Raw genomic sequence first — 20,572 nt, forward strand, 5'->3', positions numbered from 1 at the left:
TGTATATAATAATAGTAATTGTTTATAGTACAAAGTTGGTAGGCCATCTGGGCCAGAGGACTTTCCTGAGGGGGTGTCAGAAAGGGGGGACTGTAGTTCAGTCATAGTGAAAGGTGCGGTGAGTGTATCTTGCTGGTGAATTCAGAGAGTTGGTAAAGTAATTGATTGGAGAAATTTCTGAGTGAAGATATGACCATCATACAGTTTAACAGAAATGTCAGTAGGTCTTAGATCTTGGTAAAATGTGCAAGATTCCTAAACTATATCAGAGGTATAGACCAGATTTCACATATTAAGTTCTGTGAACATCTATTTTTTGCTAAATAAGTGTTACAGTTCTGTATATATATATATATATATATATATATATATAATATTTTTTAAACGACAGAACCTCTAGTCTGCAAGACACTGCCGCGAGGTCCACAGGTCCAGAATGGGGGCGGCTGTATGTCTGAACAGAGTACTACCAGTTAAACTGCACTGGCAGACAAGTGGTGCGGTACTTAATGTGAACAGGGTGCACGGTGCAATACTCAATGTGAACAGGGTGCAACAAATCCCTGCCAGTTAACCTCACTGGCCAGATACACCAGTACAGCTGAAACAAACATGGCAGCCAAGGGTTAACTCACCCCAGGTCAGCAACAAACATGGTCCTGCAACAACTAGGAGTTACCAAGTAAGTTTGACAGTCTAAACAGGCTATCTCAGAGTCCAAACCTGCTGCAGCTCGACAGGCTGGAACAGTGTCTACTGCTCCTAGCCCTGGTGCAGAGCTGACAGTTCAGGGTTTACAGGTCCTAACTAACAGCACCCAGATAGAAGCACAGGTAACCCCAAACAGAGGCCTAGTCTGACAACCTGCCTTCAATGCTGGAGCCTGTCCCTGTACTACTGTCATAAACAAACTTCCGTGGACTTTCAGTCAAAGTGTTATTTAAAGGACCCAATCCTAACAGTAAGCTATAAATATGCCACCTTTTGCTACCATGCATGTAATGCTTGTTAGAAGCAGAGAGATATGCTTTGGCCAGCTTTAGGTTTAGGCAGTCTTTAAGCTTTTCTTTGCAAAGTATCAAGCCTGAGAGAACATCTCAGCCACCAATCTTTTGTGTTGGCACTCAAGCCCAGCAATCCAGGAGAGCAAGGCATCAATTTCCTTGGCACTTTCTTTTTTACGAAAGAAACTTAAACTGATGAAGACACTGCTAATTACAGATTTATGTGCTTCCCATATTTCAATATGCTGGACAGCAGGGATATTCTTTAAGGTAGAGAATTAAGGCCTGTACTATAGTTTAGGCCTTTTCTTTGTTCTTTTTCATGTGAACAAAACAGTATTTCACGGGGGGGAGGGGGGTTGTTGGGGGGAAGGATATCTCTAGGTGCAAAGTCATAGGGGCCTGCTCAGAAATAGTTATTGTACCTTTGGAGGGAGAGGAAGTGTTATTTAGATATAAAAATATAGCTTAGTTGATAGGTTTTCTGAGGGTTGTATAATCTCTGTCCAAAGGGTCGAAGGACCTTCATAAATAAATGAGATGTACAGAGGAAAGACGTTTATAGAACCTGCTAAGAGAGGCAAAGATTTAGGAGGATGTGCCAGTGGAAGAGTCCAGCAGAGGTTGCAGAGAAACATTGAAATCGCCACCAAATAATATAAGGTCTTCTGCAAATGTGGAGAACGTATTTAGGACATTCAGCTGCCATGGCATTTGACCTACATTGGGGGAATAAATATTGACAATCGTGACTTGGACTTTAAGGAATAGGAATCTGTCTAGGTCATCAGTTAAGCAAGAGGCGAGAGAAAAGTCTTATTTGATAGCTATACTGACATTATTCTTATTATTGCTATGTCAGGAATGAAACCAAGTTGAATAAGGAGACCTAGGCATATTAGGACTTTTAGCTTCTAAGAAGTGCAATTCTTATGCCAATCTTTTTGAGAGCTTGGATTACCTGGGAGTGTTTGGTTTGGATGTTGAGACACAAGACATAAACATTATAAAAAACAATGGAGCCACAAATCACACAATAAGTAGTTCTGTGGACACAATAAAATAACTTAGGTAGATAGGGTAAAAGGATGCACTGATTTACAGTGCACAAGTCGACACTTGGGGGGTGATAAAGGGAAAAGGGAAAAAGATGGTGAAGAGGGGAGTATAAGGTACATGAATTGAAGGGAAAAACAATGTATGCAGTAACCTGATACAATCCAATCCTGGGTATGGGGCAACAAGCCAAGCAAATCAATTGCAAAGCAATAAACATGGAGAGATCAAACAGCATAAACAAGAACAACATTAAGTATATAAAGTAATGAATAGAGATGAGCGAACAGTAAAATATTCGATATTCATTATTCATTTCAAAGAGCTGCTCAATATTCGACCATTTGATCGAATATCGAACCCCATTATAGTCTTTGTGGAAAATTGGGCATCTAACAAGCCCAAGTCACAGTTTTACCCCACCATCACAGCCTATCAACTGCACACTTTCCACACTCAAAAAAACCTCTATCAAAGTGGGAAAATACCTGGAAACCTTCTTTCCTCCCCAATTGGATGGACAGAAGCCCAAATTTAAAGTTAAAGAAACATTAACAAGCACCCCTTTAAATCACGTTGCCCATGACAACCACAGATTGAATAGGCAATGGGAAATCCAAAATTCTCCACCCTTAACCAGCAGAGATTTGTTGGTCCTTTGAGTGAGTTGAGCCTGTAAACAGCAGAGATTTTGTTTTTGGCGCTTGGAGTGAGTAGAGCCTTGCACCGGCAGTGCTTTTGACCCTTGGAGTGAGTAGAGCCTTTAAAAAGCATTCTTTTTGGCCCTTGGAGTGAGTAGAATCTTGCACCGGCAGTGTTTTTTGCCCTTGGAACGAGTAGAGCCTTTAAAAAGCAGTGCCTTTGGCCCTTTGAGTGAGTAGATCCTTTAAAAAGTAGTGCTTTTGGCCCTTGGCATGAGTAGAGCCTTTAAAAAGCATTGTTTTTGGCCCTTGGAGTGAGTAAAATCTTGCACCGGCAGTGTTTTTGGTCCTTGGAGTGAGCAAAGCTTTTAAAAAGCAGTGCTTTTGGCCCTTGGAGTGAGTAGAGCCTTGCACTGGCAGTGTTTTTGGCCCTTGGAGTGAGTAGAGCCTCTAACCAGCAGAGTTGGGGGGAATCAGGGTGGATTGAGACTCTAACCAGCAGAGTTGAGACTAGCTGAGGCAGTGTGCTGCCTGTCCCCCAAGTAAATGAGCTTCAGCACGGCCTGCTGACGTCTCCTCACACCAGTGCTGCAGCGTTTCTATCAAGTAGCTGGGGTCGATGTGATGGCGGAGGAGGAGGGTGGTGGTTCAGAGCCCCTGCCAGGAATGTTGGGTGGGGAATTGAGGTAGACCACCCCAGATTGTGACCCAGTAGAAATGTAGCATCCCTGTCCACATGCACTTGTCCACACGTTGGTGGTCAAGTGGACCTTTGTGCAAATCGCGGAACTTAGGGCCCGCCTGTTGTTGTGTGACATGTGCTGGTGCAAGGTGGGGATGGGACAGCGGGAGAAGTAGTGACGGCTAGGGATGGCATAGCGAGGTGCCGCACTTGCCATCAGATCATGGAAGGCCTGAGTTTCCACAAGCTGGAACGGCAACATCTCCTGGGCCAGGAGTTTGGAGATGTGCGTGTTTAAGGCTTGTGCATGGGGGTGGGTAGCGCTGTATTTTTGCCTGCAATCAAAAATCTGGGACATGGTGGGTTGCTGTGAAGAGGTGCATGATGGTACAGGAGAAGGAGCTAAGGCAGGAGAAGGAGCTAAGGCAGGAGAAGGAGCTAAGGCAGGAGAAGGAGCTGAGGCAGGAAAAGGGGAGGATGAGGAAGAAGTATCCAAAGTGGTGGAGGAACATGTGGAGATTTCATGGCTGCTGGTCAGGACTGCAGCACCAGCACTGGTAACAGTGGAAGAGGCAGTGGCGGCAAAGCCGGACGACGATTGTCCTGCGTTTGCTCTCTGCCACTGAGCCCAGTGCTTGCCTTCCAAATGACGGTGCATGCCAGTGGTTGTAAGGTTGCTCTTTTCAGAGCCCCTACTCGGTTTTGAGTTGCAGAGTGTGCAAACCACTGTATATTTGTCCACACACATACATTAAAAAAATTCCACACCATCGAAGACTGTGGCCTCGATGTGAGAGTTTTTCTAGGCTGGCTACAAGAGGGAACATTTTGGGCCCTGCTGGCTGTGGCCTGGCTTCAAAGCAGCTGTCCTCTGCCTCTGGACATGCCTCTACCTCTAGCCACCCTCTTTGGTGATGCATTTCCCTCCACATCTACACTGCTCTCCCCGCTTGACATGTTTTTTGGAGGGATCCCAGAGAAAAGCTGTTTTTGATGTATATGGCAAGAACGTCCTGCTGTGGATATCTGCTGTTTTTTGGGGGGACCCCAGAGAAAAGCTGTTTTGGACGTTTATAGCAAGAACTGCCTGCTGTGAATTCCTGCTATATTTTTTGGGGGACCCCAGAGAAAAGCTGTTTTGGACGTATATATCAAGAACCTCCTGCTGTGGATTCCTGCTATTTTTTTTTGGGGGGGGGGGACCCCAGAGAAAAGCTGTTTTGGACGTATAGTATATAGCAAGAACTGCCTGCTGTGAATTCCTGCTATATTTTTGGGAGGACCCCAGAGAAAAGCTGTTTTGGAAGTATTTAGCAAGAACTGTCTGCTGTGGATTCCTGCTATGTTTTTGGAGGGACCCCAGAGAAAAGCTGTTTGTCACATATATGGCAACAAGTAACTGTTCTGTATCCCTGTTTTCCACCGGAGGAGAAATGCAATCTCCAACAACCCTACAACAAACTGTACAAATCCAGGACGGACTTCTGCCTGTCAGGGCTACAGTTGAGATAAAAAGGCATTTTGGCTTTTGGCAGGGAAATAATCCGCTTCAGGAATTAGGAAATGTTTTTTTCCTCCTGCACAGTGTATGGACATAGTTTTTGCCAATTCCGCACCCAATTCCACACCCAAATCCGTGCCCAAATCTGCAATGTGGATTTTCTGCCTCCCATTGAATTCGTTGCTTTTGTAAGCAGAATGCGCCTGAAGCAAGCGGCAAAAAAGCTAGTGGAAAAAAATATTTGCGGAACCCATAAATACTCTATGGGGAGGCCTTTTTTCCATGTGGATTCTGACATGAATTCAGTGCCAAAATTCTTGCCAAAAAGCTCCATGTGAATGGACCCTTTGGGTACTATGGTCAGGATCACTTACTTGTTCTAGCTTCTGTGAGACTGTGATTGTGAAGGCAGTACTGTTGAGAAGATGGCTCTTGGGAAATCTGGGGAAAATTAGTACTCTGCAGCATCTCTAAAGTCCACGCAAGCTGACAAAAAAAAACCAAAAATATTTATTGGGAAGATCTGGGGAAGATCCCGGGATGGATTGAACTTTTGATGTCATTGGCTGCTTACTGTTCAACACTTTTATGTTTTTTTTTTTTTTTTAGTGAAGCTAACTTACCATGTGTCTGTGTGCACATACACACAGTTTTAGTTTTAGGCTGCAGTTTGGTAAAAAAAAATTCTCATCTTTTAAGTCCCCACGCAGCGAATTGCTGCATAAAAAAATGCTGCAGAAAAAACTGTGGTGGAAACACATTTTTTTCCACAGTGTCTTTCACAATGACATTTTTGTAATTGACATGCTGCAATTTTCAAAAACGCGAGCATTTTTGAAATGGTAGCTTTTCCACTGCTGATTTTTTTCTACAAATGTACTTTGCAAGTAATGTTAAACACTGTGATTTTGCAACGTGGGGCCCTCGAGTGTTAGGGAAGATGTACAGGTTTATTTTATATATTGGCTTCAAGTTTTGGACATTGGAATATATGAATTTTGTACAAATTCTTTCGATTCAATTTGCCATGCATGTGCACAGTTTAGAACTAATTCCGTATTTGAGAATTTGTTGTAATGATTTCCTTTTCTGAAAAACATGATAATGTGTATGTGCAACTAATGAATAATTCAATGAATTTGAATTTCAAATTTTTTCCTGAGATGTAGTAGATTTCATAATGTTTACTTTACCTGCTTATCAGGCAAGAAATATATAAGAATTATGAATACATATTTTTGGTAAAATGTTTAATCAGACTGAACATTGCAATTTAGATTAGAACTTTTATAGAAAAAATATATAGAAATCTAAAAAGTAAGTATAGAACTTAAAGATATTTGTCGTATTACTTGTTTTCACTTTCTGTTTTTACTGCATGCAGTATTTCACACTGTTGCTAACAAATAAATTATAGTTAGATTTGCATTTTCGTGATGAATCATGCATGAGTTCAGCATCATTTTACATCAGAATGCATTTGGCAAACTAAGAAAAAAATATGTTTTATTCCCCTGCATTACCAGCACTAATTCTGTGGTCTCCTCTTTTGAAGGTGGCGGATAACTCCAATCCATTTCTCAACAGGATGTTGAACAGAGAAACCATCACAAAGATATCTTTTAGAAGTAAGAATTCTGAAGATCCCATGGGGTAAAGCAATATCCTTTTAACTTGCAGACGATGGAGCAGAAATATGATCAAAATGAAATGTGTGATATGTTATCAAGTCTCTAGTGGAAATTTGACCTGATCATAGGGCTGATTGATAATATAATTCTGTTGAACAACATCTAGGGAAAGGTCTAGTAGTGTGTGTGTAAGTGTAATAATTGAGTATGTTAAGTCATCATGTTGACGTGTGAGTTTTAAAGCTCTTGGGTAAATTTTATAACATATTGAATGATTTTATTTATTTTTTTAATTATTTAACTAAGAATTGAGAGTCAGAATTTACACAGTGTACAATAGTATAAGGGCATTATAGAAAAATTACATTTATTGGAATGTTCACTGGCATCCACCACAGATGCTGAAATTAAGATAATATAACGATTAAAGATAAAAGGATAAAGATTAAGATAAAAAGTAAGATAATAAGTGTTAATAAATGTTCAGTTAATGTAGACTCAAACTCTTCTGTTCCTTCATCTTACCCAAGTTAGAAGTTAAGATCTGGGCTCTGTGGGGGCCATATCATCACTTCCAGGACTCTGCCTCCAAAGGGTGGTTACACCAAAAGTTGATTTGATTTATATTTTTCTTTTGTTTTTCTTTTTCTCTTTTATTTTCAAAAGAACTTTTCATAATTTTATTCCTTGGGTGCCTAAAACTTTTGCACAGTACTGTATATGTAAAAATGTAGCAAAGTTTAACCTGCTACTTTGTTCTTGCTGACTCTAAAAGAGTCAGTGCGTGTTTGTTGTACCTGGCCAACCTCCTTTGTTCACAGGGTATATAAGGCACCTTTCCCCAGGGGATGATACCTGAGCAATAAGGTTCCAGTTTGCTAGTTCCTGTATAGGTGTCTTATACTAGTGTACATGCTGATTACACTTGTTTGATATCTGCCTTTTTACATTACTCTAAATGTGTTCTGTCTGATAACTGTATTGACTCTGTGCCACCTGCCCTAAACCTATTCTGTATAGTGTTACAAAGAAACTCTGCCCCTCCTGACCTCAGCTTGCCCATTGATCTTATCTCTGCTTGCCCTTCTGGTGTAATACACCACCAGTAGAGAGGATTGTTTTTCTTGTCCATCACAGATGGCACCTTCATTACACACCCCTGTCTCTGTCAAGAACATTCTCATGTGCTCCACGGGAGGAAGATTGGTGTCATAGAATCTATTACACTTGTTTTGTGAACAAGAAACCTTGCTTGTTATGGACTGGAACTAAATTGTCTTTAGCAACAAATTCAGGTTCTATTTGAGTTCTAATGATGATCAGGGTTCTTGAGGTGAGTGCTTAAATCTTGCCTTTGCTGTAAATGACATACTTCCCTAACCAGATACGATAGTGGGTGACCCGTAGTAGTAATACAATGGTTCGGTGACGGTGGAGCATGGTTGCGAAGAGTGGTATAGGGCCCATAGCCAGCTGAAGATAGCTGGTGCCCCGCAACACCATGATAGGGATGGATCAAGGAAAGCCTGGTTCCCTGATTGGTATACACACAGTCTGCCAGGGAAGGAGGGTAAAATGAACAAACATTTATACACACTTCTCCTGGTCTTCTGATGATTCCTGGATCCTGTTAGGGGCTCTTCAAGGCCTGTGATTGAGGTCACGTGTCTCACACACCACTGCTGGAGCCTGTGATTGGGTCCTCGGCAGTCAATTGGGGCATGCCGACATAATGACGTCATCACGCCCCACGTGACCAATGAAGCCCAATAACAGGCCCCAGCAGTGACGTCTAGAATGCGTCACAGGCAGAAGAGGCTCAAAGAAGATGTAGAATAGAACCAGATGGAGTGAGGATGCCCTGAAAAGGTGAGTATGTGTTTGCTATTTTTAATAATTTCTTCTGGTCTTCCGATTATTATACACTGTGGTCTGTGGGGTACAGCATTAAAAACAGTTTTAAGCATACATGGACTGACTGAATTGCTGTTTATCCCACTTAGCTTTGGGGGGTACAGCATTAAAAAACTTGATTGAGTGTATATAGCCTGACTGAATTGCCGTGTATACCTCTTAGCTTTGGGGGGTACAGCATTAAAAACAGGCTTGAGCATACATGGACTGACTGAATTGCTGTTTATCCCTCTTAGCTTTGGGGGGTACAGCATTAAAAAGCTGGATTTTGCGTATATGGACTGATTGAATGGCTATGTATCCCAGTTAGCTTTGGGGGTACAGCATTAAAAACAGGTTTGAGCATACATGGACTGAATGAATTGCTGTTTATCCCACTTAGCTTTGGGAGGTACAGCATTAGAAAGCTGGATTTCGTGTATATGGACTGACTGAATGGCTGTGTATCTCACTTAGCTTTGGGGGGGTACAGCATTAAAAACATGTTTGAGCATACATGGACTGACTGAATTGCTGTGTATCCCACTTAACTTTTGTGGGGTAAAGCATTAAAAACATGTTTGAGCATACATGAACTGACTGAATTTCTGTTTATCCCACTTAGCTTTGGGGGGGTACAGCATTAAAAAACTGGATTGAGTGTATATAGCCTGACTGAATTGCTGTGTATCCCTCTTAGCTTTTGTGGGTACAGCATTAAAAACTGGTTTGAGCATACATGGACTGATTGAACTGCTGTTTATCCCACTTAGCTTTGGGGGGGTACAGCATTAAAAAACTGGATTGAGTGTATATAGCCTGACTGAAATGCTGTGTATCCCTCTTAGCTTTTGTGGGTACAGCATTAAAAACTGGTTTGAGCATACATGGACTGACTGAACTGCTCTGTATCCCTGTTAGGTGTTTGGGGGGACACCCTGTAGAAAGCTGGGTTGAGCATATCTAGCCGGAATGAATTGCTCTGTATCCCTGTTAGTTTTCGGGGGGACACCCCGTGGATAGCTCGACTCCTCTCCCTGCAGTATAGCTCTTAACTCCTTCCCGACATGCGCCGTAATAGTACGGCGCATGTCGGGTCTGTAACTATGGCGGCCGCCATAGCCACTGGGTGTCTACTGCTTTAAGCAGTAGACAACCGGCCCTAATGCCTCCAATCGGTCCCCGGACCGATCAGAGGCATTAACCCCTCCGGCGCCACGGTCAAAGGCGCCGGAGGCGCCATTTTCCCGGAGGCGCATGGGCGCCGCCATTTTGCCCGGGATCGCCGGCTCCTGGAGCATGCTCCAGGGCCAATGTCATGTTGCCATGACAGCCAGGAGCCTGTACAAGGCTGTCAGGCTTGTCTGCAAATTCTCTCTTTTGCACGCTGGTCTATGCATTGTAATGCATTGCATTAGTGATCAGACCCCCTGGGGTTCAACACCCCTAGGGGGTCTAATAAATGCAAAAAAAAAAAAATTTAAAAAGTAAAAAAAAATATAAAAAAATATAAAAAATATTAAAAGTTCAAATCACCCCCCTTTCCCTAGAACACATATAAAAGTAGTTAAAAACTGTGAAAAATATATTCCTGTTCGGTAAACGCCGTAGCGGGAAAAATAGTCAAAAGTGCCAAACCGCCGTTTTTTCACTGTTTTGATTCTGATAAAATTTTTAATAAAAAGTGATCAATTTTTTTCAATGCCTACGTTACCATAGTTCCTGTCTCACCTCCCCATGCATAGTTATTGGTGCAAAAAACTGTGGGACTGTAGCCAACCTTCTTGGACCGGGCCGTAGGAGGGAAATTGATGATCAATCAAAGAGATGGATAATACGAATGGTAAAAAAAAAAAAAGCTCAGTAAAAGTAAAGAGATTAAAGGTGAACTTCAAGCTCAAGAAACATCATTGTCAGATCGCACCATCTGTCAATGTTTGAGCCAAAGTGGACTTCATGGGAGATGACCAAGGCGGACACCATTGTTGAAAACAAATCATAAAAAAGCCAGACTGGAATTTGCCAAACTACATGTTGACAAGCCGCAAAGCTTCTGGGAGAATGTCCTATGGACAGATGAGACAAAAATCTAACTTTTTGGCAAGGCACATCAGCTCTATGTTCACAGACAGAAAATTGAAAAGAACACTGTCCCTACTGTGAAACATGGAGGAGGCTATGTTATGTTCTGGGGCTGCCTTGCTGCATCTGGCACAGGGTGTCTTGAATCTGTGCAGGGTACAATGAAATCTCAAGGGATTCTAGAGAGAAATGTGCTGCCCAGTGTCAGAAAGCTTGGTCTCAGTCGCAGGTCATGGGCCTTCCAACAGGATAATGACCCAAAACACACAGCTAACAACACCCAAGTATGGCTAAGAGGAAAATATTGTACTATTCTTGAGTATTCTTCCATGAGCCCTGACCTAAATCCATTTGAACATCTTTGGAAGGAGCTGAAACATGTAATCTAGAAAAGACACCCTTCAAACCCGAGACAACTAGAGCAGTTTGCTCTTGAGGAGTGGGACAAAGTACCTGTTGAGAGGTGCAGAAGTCTCATTGACAGTTAGGGGGCGTTCACACTACCGTTGGTGTCCGATTGCAGTGTCCGTTGCTACTGTCCGTTCAAGATTTTAGCAACGGACACTAGCTGTGTCCGTTATAATTTCCATTCATTTCAATGGGATTTCATCTGTTGTCAGTTTGTGTCCATTTGTGTCCTTAAGGGTCCGTTAACAACCATGTCCGTTTTTTCAAGCGGACAGAGAAATCACACATGCAGGATTTTTTTGTCCGTTTTAAAAAACGGACAGAAAGTGTCCGTTTTTTATTTAACATTGAGGTCTATGGGCAACGGACATATAACGGACAGTAACTGATGGCCATCAGTTACAGTCCGTTATTTTCTGTCCGTTTATTTTCTGCACATGCTCAGAAAGCATAAACAGCAAGAAGAAAAAAACGGACAGTATAAAAAACGGACACTAACTGATGCTAACTGATACTAATGTGTCCGTTATGATAGGTGTCCGTTTTTTTTCTTTTAAACGGACACCTTCATAACGGACACCAACGGTAGTGTGAACGCCCCCTTACAGGAATTGTTTGATTGCAGTGATTGCCTCAAAAGGTTGTGCAACTAAATATTAAGTTAACCACTTCAGTAACGGGCCAATTTGTGGTCCAGGACCAGACACATTTTAGGTTTATTTTGTATGTGCAGTTTTGAGGTCTGTAAAATTTTTCTCGTATGTCTCAGTCAACTAATTTTTGCGTCTTTTTTCGGGGACACATAGGGCTTTATTTTTATGTTATTTTTATTTTCAAATGTGCTTTAATTTTTTTTTATATCCGGGAAAATATAAACAAAATAGGATGGAAATTGTGTCTGGTTTTCAATTTATTATTTTTTTTTTTATTTAATAACACAAAGTGTCACTGAAAAACTTTATAATATAGTTTTTCCTCTCCGTTACGGTAATTTTTATTTTGTATGGTGTCATCGGGGGTGGGGCTATAACCTTTAATAATGGCGTTTTATTAGCGTATTTAATTATTTTTTATTATTTTATTTACATTTTTAAAAAACTTTATTTTTTATTTTTTTTTTCCAGATTGTGTCCCCATAAGGTGATAAGAGACCTTTGGGGACATCTGATCACTTTTTTTTTTTTTTACTTGAGGCTGATTTCTCCTATAACTGGTGCTGGTACATTTAACCCCAGTTGCAGGAGAAATCCAGCCTCCTGCACACTGTATATACAGCTTACAGAGCTGATCTGGGGTCCTGTAGGACCCAGCAGCTTTTGCAAGACTCTGCACCTGTCAGAGGGCAGCTGAATTATGGCAGCGTCCATAGCTGTGTATACAGCGCTCATTGCGATCGAGATGGCAGGGAAGGGAATAAATCTTCACTGCTATGTCTCTGGGAGTTCCGGCTGGAGTTACAGCCGGCTCCCATTGAAATCAGCTGCACGATCTCCGTGCAGCTGCTGTGTTCTGACTGGACGTACAGGTACGTCCTGTCAGAACAAGGCAACCACTTCCCGGACGTATATAGTCTATGGGCGGTCCGGAAGTGGTTAAAGGAACCATTATGGGTTTTTCTTTCATTAAACAAATTGTCTTTTTGTAGAGATTAATCCTGTTATATGATTTTGTGGAAAATCATGTCCTATAACACTAGTACAGATAAGGACACATGGAATTGGGAAAACTACAGCCTTGATGAACTGCTTGAATAGGGTTCAGTGAACAGTAAAAAAAAAAGTTGGAACATATATGAGATAAGTAAGTACCATTCAAAATTAGATTCAAAGTTAGATTTAAGCAATTTTAGATAAGACCGAAAAATCTAACTGCAAAAATCCAAGTTGTTATGCATAGTATACTACTTTAACTCATACATGTCAATAATCTGCCTATTAAAGTTGCTCTAGATGATGCTGCAGTGATATTAATTAAAGTCAGGCACCTCTGAGCGCAGCTCCTCTGACTTCTAAGTCTTCTAGTGGAAAAAAAAGCTAGGAGCACCCATTGAAGTCAATGGGAGGCATTTTTTTCAGCGCTGAAAATTCTGTGACAAATAAAGCGCCATTTTCCTCCATGTGAATGGACCCTGTACACAACCGCATTAATTTCTGCCAACACGGTCCACTTTGGGGCCAAATTTTCCTCGACTGAACATAGCTTCATGTATGAAATTCACTGCATCCTACTGAGATATCATACAGTGAGCTCCTGAACAACCTGATAACCATTGTACTAGACTGACATAAATTCTGAGGCTGTGCATGGACATGATTTATAAGAAAAAAGTGGGGATGATGATGACATTGCCAATGATTAGAGATGAGCGAACAGTAAAATATTCGATATTCATTTCGAATAGTCACTCAATATTCGACTATTCAAACGAATATCAAACCCCATTATCGTCTATGGGGAAAAATGCTTCATTTCAGGGGATCCCACCATTTGACTCAGGAGAGTCACCAAGTCCACTACGACACCCCAGGAAATGATGCCAATACCCTGGAATGCAACTGGGAAAGCAGGGGAAGCATGTCTGGGGGTATCTAAAATGCCCAAGTCACTGTATTATGTCAGGATCCCTGTCAGCTTGCGATATGCGCGAGCTGACTTTTTCCCATAGGAATCGGACCAGAATGGAGACTGCTGTGGACCACTCTTAGACTCCACCTCCGGCAGAACCAGCGTTGATTGGCCGAATGCTATAGCATTTGGCCAATCAACGCTGGTCAATGAATTCCTATGCCGAGATGTAGCAGTGCTGGCAGTGCTACACCAGAGATTTAGCAGAGCTGAGTGTGCGCTGAACCCTGCTGCCCACTCAGCTCTGCTGCATCGGACTGCTACATCGGACACTGCTACATTGGCCAGCACTGCTACATCGGGCCGTGCGCTCAGCTGGGCTACTCTGGAGATGCAGCCGAGCAGAGCGTACGCCCAGCACTGCTACATCGGAGATGAAGCAGAGCTGGCCATTAGCTGAGCTTGGCTACTCCGAAGTAGCCAAACTAAGTGCACGGCCCGATGTAGCAGTGCTGGCTGATGTAGCAGTATCCGATGTAGCAGAGCTGAGTGTGCAGCAGGGTTCAGCTGAACCTGCTGCACACTCAGCTCTGCTGCATCAGACTGCTACATTGGACACTGCTACATCGGTCAGCACTGCTACATCGGGCCGTGCGCTCAGCTTAGCTACTCCGGAGATGCAGCCAAGCAGAGCGCACGCCCAGCACTGCTACATTGGAGGTGAAGCAGAGCTGGCCATTGGCTGAGCTTGGCTACTCCGGAGTGCTGGCACTGCTACACCGGAGATTTAGCAGAGCTGAGTGTGCGCTTAATCCTGCTGCACACTCAGCTCTGCTGCATCGGACTGCTACATCGGACACTGCTACATCGGGCCTTGCACTCAGCTGGGCTACTCCAGAGATGCAGCCGAGCAGAGCACACGCCCAGCACTGCTACATTGGAGAAGAAGCAGAGCTGGCCATTGGCTGAGCTCGACTACTCCGGAGTAGCCAAGCTGAGCGCACGGCCCAATGTAGCAGTGCTGGCCGATGTAGCAATGTCCGATGTAGCAATCCGATGCAGCAGAGCTAAGTTTGCAGCAGGTTCAGCTGAATCCTTCTGCACACTCAGCTCTGCTACATCGGACACTGCTACATCGGCCAGCACTACTACATCAGGCCGTGCACTCAGAAGGAGGAGGAGGAGTCTAAGATCGGACCAGAATGGAGACTGCTGAGGACCGCTCTTAGACTCCGCCTCCACCAGACGAACCAGCGTTGATTGGCCGAATGCTATAGCATTCGGCCAATCAACGCTGGTCAATGCATTCCTATGCCGAGATGTAGCAGTGCTGGCACTGCTACACCGGAGATTTAGCAGAGCTAAGTATGCGCTGAACCCTGCTGCACACTCAGCTCTGCTGCATTGGACTGCTACATCGGACACTGCTACATCGGCCAGCACTGCGACATCGGGCCATGCGCTCAGCTCGGCTACTCCGGAGATGCAGCCAAGCAGAGCGCATGTCCAGCACTGCTACATCGGAGATGAAGCAGAGCTGGCCATTGGCTGAGCTCGGCTACTCTGGAGTAGCCAAGCTGAGCGCACGGCCTGATGTAGCAGTGCTGGCCGATGTAGCAGTGTCTGATGTAGCAGAGCAGAGTGTGCAGCAGGGTTCAGCTGAACCTGCTGCACACTCAGCTCTGCTGCATCGGACCGCTACATCGGACACTGCTACACCGGCCAGCACTGCTACATCGGGCCGTGCACTAAGCTGGGATACTCCGGAGATGCAGACGAGCAGAGCTCACGCCCAGCACTGCTACATCGGAGATGAAGCAGAGCTGGCCGTTGGCTGAGCTCGGCTACTCCGGAGTAGCCAAGCTGAGCGCACGGCCCGATGTAGCAGCGCTGGCTAATGTAGCAGTGTCCGATTTAGTAGTCCGATGCAGCAGAGCTGAGTGTGCAGCAGGGTTCAGCAAACAGAGGCACTGCTCTCCTAATCACATCCTGGAGAATAGATTTTCATATTTTACCCATAATCCCCAGCAGAGCAGAAATGGCTTGTAAGTCTCCGTACGCCTGTGTAGGTGCACACTCTCCCTAATGAGTATGATTATCCCCATAAATGAATCAGGCATGGATCTATGAAGATTTTCTAACACCACTGATTGATTCCTCCAAATAGTGGTGTCACCGTCTTGCTTTATTATCTTCCATTTACTGTACTGCTGCTGATGCTACTCCTAAATAGCTTCCAGTACCACCACTGCCACCACACAGGCAGACCTGTTCTGCAGCCTGGTTCATTATATTATTCCCTGTCGTACTGCCACACATGTTGCCACAGCTTCCTAGTAGAGATGAGCAAATATCGTTTGATCGAGTAGATATTCGATCGAATATCAGGCTGTTCGAGGTATTCAATTCCAATCGAATACCACGAGGGAAATGCAGTAAAAATTTTTATCCCCTCCCACCTTCCCTGGTGCTTTTTTTGCATTAATAACTGCACAGGGTAGGTGGCACAGGAATTACGACAACAGAGGCAGTTAAAAAAATTGAAAAAACCCATTGGCTGCTGAAAACATGTGACCTCCCATGTATAAGAACGGCCGCCACCGTATTCACCGTTTTTGCGGTCAGAGATAGGGAAAGAGACATAGCAGCTGAGGGCTAGATAGGGTTTAGCTTCAGATAGGCAGGGAAAAACCGAAGAGCTGTATACTAGCTATTAGAGATGAGCGAACACTAAAATGTTCGAGGTTCGAAATTCGATTCGAACAGCCGCTCAATGTTTGTGTGTTCGAACGGGTTTCGAACCCCATTATAGTCTATGGGGAACAGATACTCGTTAAGGGGGAAACCCAAATCCGTGTCTGGAGGGTCACCAAGTCCACTATGACACCCCAGGAAATGATGCCAACACCTCTGGAATGACACTGGGACAGCAGGGGAAGCATGTCTGGGGGCATCTAACACACCAAAGACCCTCTATTACCCCAACATCACAGCCTAACAACTACACACTTTACACACTCAATACCACCTCTCTGACAGTAGGAAAACACCTTGAAACATGTGTATTTGGCACTTGCAGTGAGGAGAGCTTGTCACCAGCAGTGAATTTGGCCTTTGTAGTAAGCTGAGGTTGGCACCAACATTTGTTTTGAAAATCAGGGTGGATTGAGCCTCTAACCAGCAGAGTTTGGGCAAATTCATGGTGGAGGGAGCCTCTAAAAACCCCAGTTTGGACCAATTCATGGTGGAGGGAGCCTCTAAAAACCCCAGTTTGGACCAATTCATGATGGAGGGAGCCTCTAAACAGCCCAGTTTGGGCAAATTCATGGTGGAGGGAGCCTCTAAAACCCCCCAGTTTGGACCAATTCATGGTGGAGGGAGCCTCTAAACAGCCCAGTTTGGGCAAATTCATGGTGGAGGGAGCCTCTAAAAACCCCAGTTTGGACCAATTCATGGTGGAGGGAGCCTCTAAACAGCCCAGTTTGGGCAAATTCATGGTGGAGGGAGCCTCTAAACAGCCCAGTTTGGGCAAATTCATGGTGGAGGGAGCCTCTAAACAGCCCACTTTGGGCAAATTCATGGTGGAGGGAGCCTCTAAAAACCCCAGTTTGGACCAATTCATGGTGGAGGGAGCCTCTAAAAACCCCAGTTTGGACCAATTCATGATGGAGGGAGCCTCTAAACAGCCCAGTTTGGGCAAATTCATGGTGGAGGGAGCCTCTAAAAACCCCCAGTTTGGACCAATTCATGGTGGAGGGAGCCTCTAAAAACCCCAGTTTGGACCAATTCATGGTGGAGGGAGCCTCTAAACAGCTCAGTTTGGGCAAATTCATGGTGGAGGGAGCCTCTAAACAGCCCAGTTTGGGCCAATTCATGGTGGAGGGAGCCTCTAAAAACCCCAGTTTGGACCAATTCATGGTGGAGGGAGCCTCTAAACAGCCCAGTTTGGACCAATTCATGGTGGAGGGAGCCTCTAAACAGCCCAGTTTGGACCAATTCATGGTGGAGGGAGCCTCTAAAAACCCCAGTTTGAACCAATTCATGGTGGAGGGAGCCTCTAAACAGCCCAGTTTGGGCAAATTCATGGTGGAGGGAGCCTCTAAACAGCCCAGTTTGGGCAAATTCATGGTGGAGGGAGCCTCTAACCAGCCCAGTTTGGACCAATTCATGGTGGAGGGAGCCTCTAAAAACCCCAGTTTGGACCAATTCATGGTGGAGGGAGCCTATAAACAGCCCAGTTTGGACCAATTCATGGTGGAGGGAGCCTCTAAAAACCCCAGTTTGGACCAATTCATGGTGGAGGGAGCCTCTAAACAGCCCAGTTTGGGCAAATTCATGGTGGAGGGAGCCTCTAAACAGCCCAGTTTGGGCAAATTCATGGTGGAGGGAGCCTCTAACCAGCCCAGTTTGGACCAATTCATGGTGGAGGGAGCCTCTAAAAACCCCAGTTTGGACCAATTCATGGTGGAGGGAGCCTCTAAACAGCCCAGTTTGGACCAATTCATGGTGGAGGGAGCCTCTAAAAACCCCAGTTTGGACCAATTCATGGTGGAGGGAGCCTCTAAACAGCCCAGTTTGGGCAAATTCATGGTGGAGGGAGCCTCTAAACAGCCTAGTTTGGACCAATTCATGGTGGAGGGAGCCTCTAAAAACCCCAGTTTGGACCAATTCATGGTGGAGGGAGCCTCTAAACAGCCCAGTTTGGACCAATTCATGGTGGAGGGAGCCTCTAACCAGCAGAGTTGGTGGAAATCAGGGTGGAGGGAGCCTCTAACCAGCAGAGTTGTGGGAAAGCAGGGTGGAGGGAGCCTCTAACCAGCAGAGTTGGTGGAAATCAGGGTGGAGGGAGCCTCTAACCAGCAGAGTTGTGGGAAAGCAGGGTGGAGGGAACCTCTAACCAGCAGAGTTGTGGGAAAGCAGGGTGGAGGGAGCCTCTAACCAGCAGAGTTGTGGGAAAGCAGGGTGGAGGGAGCCTCTAACCAGCAGAGTTGGTGGAAATCAGGGTGGAGGGAGCCTCTAACCAGCAGAGTTGGGGGAAATCAGGGTGGAGGGAGCCTAGTATTAGCAGAATTGTGCAACACTTATGGTATATGAGTATGAGGATGCGGAGGAATTGGAGAGGTTGAGTACAGACATGGAGTTTCATGTTGGGGTGCTTTACACAGGTGGGCACAAAAATGAAGGCTCTATCCAGTGGTGGTTCATTTTTATCAAAGTGAGCCGGTCGGCACTCTCAGCTGACAGACGGGTGTGCTTGTCAGTGATGATGCCACCGGCTGCACTGAACACCCTCTCAGATAGGACGCTGGCGGCAGGACAGGACAGCACCTCCAAGGCATATAGGGCAAGTTCAAGCCACAGGTCCAACTTCGACACCCAATACGTGTAGGGCGCAGAGGGGTCGGAGAGGACAGGGCTGTGGTCGGAAAGGTATTCCAGCAACATGCGCCTATACTTCTCACGCCTGGTGACACTAGGACCCTCCGTGGCGGCACTTTGGCGAGGGGGTGCCATCAAGGTGTCCCAGACCTTAGACAGTGTGCCCCTCGTTTGTGTGGACCGGTGAGAACTTGGTTGCCTACTGGAGGAACTGCCCTCCCTGCCGCCAACGTCACATGCTGGAAACATCTCCATCATATTCTGCACCAATTGCCTGTGGCAAGCATTGATGCGATTGGCCCTCCCCTCTACCGGAATAAAAGAGGAGATGTTGTTTTTATACCGGGGGTCAAGGATAGCAAAGATCCAGTACTGGTTGTCCTCCATGATTTTGACAATACGCTTGTCGGTTGTAAAGCACCCCAACATGAACTCAGCCATGTCTGCCACAGTGTTAGTTGGCATGACTCCTCTGGCCCCACCGGAAAGTTCAATCTCCATTTCCTCCTCATCCTCCATGTCTACCCATCCGTGCTGCAACAATGGGACGATTCGAAGTTGCCCGGAAGCCTCCTGTATCACCATCACATCATCGGACAACTCTTCTTCCTCCTCCTCCTCCTCCTCCTCCTCCATTAAACGCAGTGAAGCGGACAGATGTGTGGACCTACTCTCCAGCTGTGACGGATCGGATGCTATCCCTAACTCCTCTGTGTGATCTGAGTTATCCCTGATGTCAATCAGGGATTCTCTCAGAACACACAAGAGCGGGATTGTAAGGCTCACCATCGCATCCTCAGAGCTCACCCTCCTTGTGGACTCCTCAAAGACCCGTAGGATGTCACAAAGGTCTCTCATCCATGGCCACTCATGGATGTGAAACTGAGGCAGCTGACTTTGTGGCACCCTAGGGTTTTGTAGCTGGTATTCCATCAAAGGTCTCTGCTGCTCAACCACTCTATTCAACATCTGAAACGTTGAGTTCCAGCGTGTGGGGACGTCGCACAAAAGCCGGTGTTGTGGCACATGCAGGCGTTGCTGGAGAGATTTTAAGCTAGCAGCGGCTACTGTCGACTTGCGAAAGTGGGCGCACATGCGCCGCACTTTCACCAGTAGCTCTGGAACATTGGGGTAGCTCTTTAGGAAACGTTGCACCACTAGGTTGAAGACGTGGGCCAGGCATGGAACATGTTGGAGTCCGGCAAGCTCCAGAGCTGCTACCAGGTTCCGGCCGTTATCACAAACGACCATGCCTGGGCCCAGGTGCAGCGGCTCAAACCATATTGCCGTCTCATCGAGGAGGGCATCCCTCACCTCGGAGGCAGTGTGCTGTCTGTCCCCCAAGCTGATCAGCTTCAGCACAGCCTGCTTACGTCTACCAACGCCAGTGCTGCAACGTTTCCAACTCGTAGCTGGGGTCAATCTAACAGCGGAGGAGGAGGCGGTGGCGGAGGAGGAGGAGGTAGAGGAGGAGGAGGAGGGGGGTGTTCTTCTCGTGTCCCTGCCAGGAATGTTAGGCGGGGAGACGAGGTACACCGGGCCAGTTTGGGAAGCAGTCCCAGCCTCAACTACATTCACCCAGTGTGCCGTCAGTGAAATGTAGCGTCCCTGTCCGCATGCACTTGTCCACGCGTCGGTGGTCAAGTGGACCTTTGTGCAAAGCGCGGAACTAAGGGCCCGCCTGATGTTGAGTGACACATGCTGGTGCAAGGCGGGGACGGCACACGGGG

At 45.6% G+C, this 20,572-nt stretch overlaps 1 protein-coding gene across 2 annotated transcripts in view; it reads left to right on the forward strand.

The window, feature by feature from the left end:
* CA11 (carbonic anhydrase 11) overlaps positions 1–20,572 on the forward strand; it is a 535,579-nt gene that overhangs the window by 440,192 nt on the left and 74,815 nt on the right. For both annotated transcript variants that reach the window (XM_075276799.1, XM_075276801.1), the window contains one exon: positions 6,440–6,512. In XM_075276799.1, coding sequence (XP_075132900.1) covers positions 6,440–6,512 — 73 coding nt within the window. The remainder of the gene's footprint in view (positions 1–6,439; positions 6,513–20,572) is intronic.

Source organism: Leptodactylus fuscus, chromosome 6 (assembly GCF_031893055.1).
Source record: "Leptodactylus fuscus isolate aLepFus1 chromosome 6, aLepFus1.hap2, whole genome shotgun sequence".
In the NCBI taxonomy this organism is placed as follows: Eukaryota; Metazoa; Chordata; class Amphibia; order Anura; family Leptodactylidae; genus Leptodactylus; species Leptodactylus fuscus.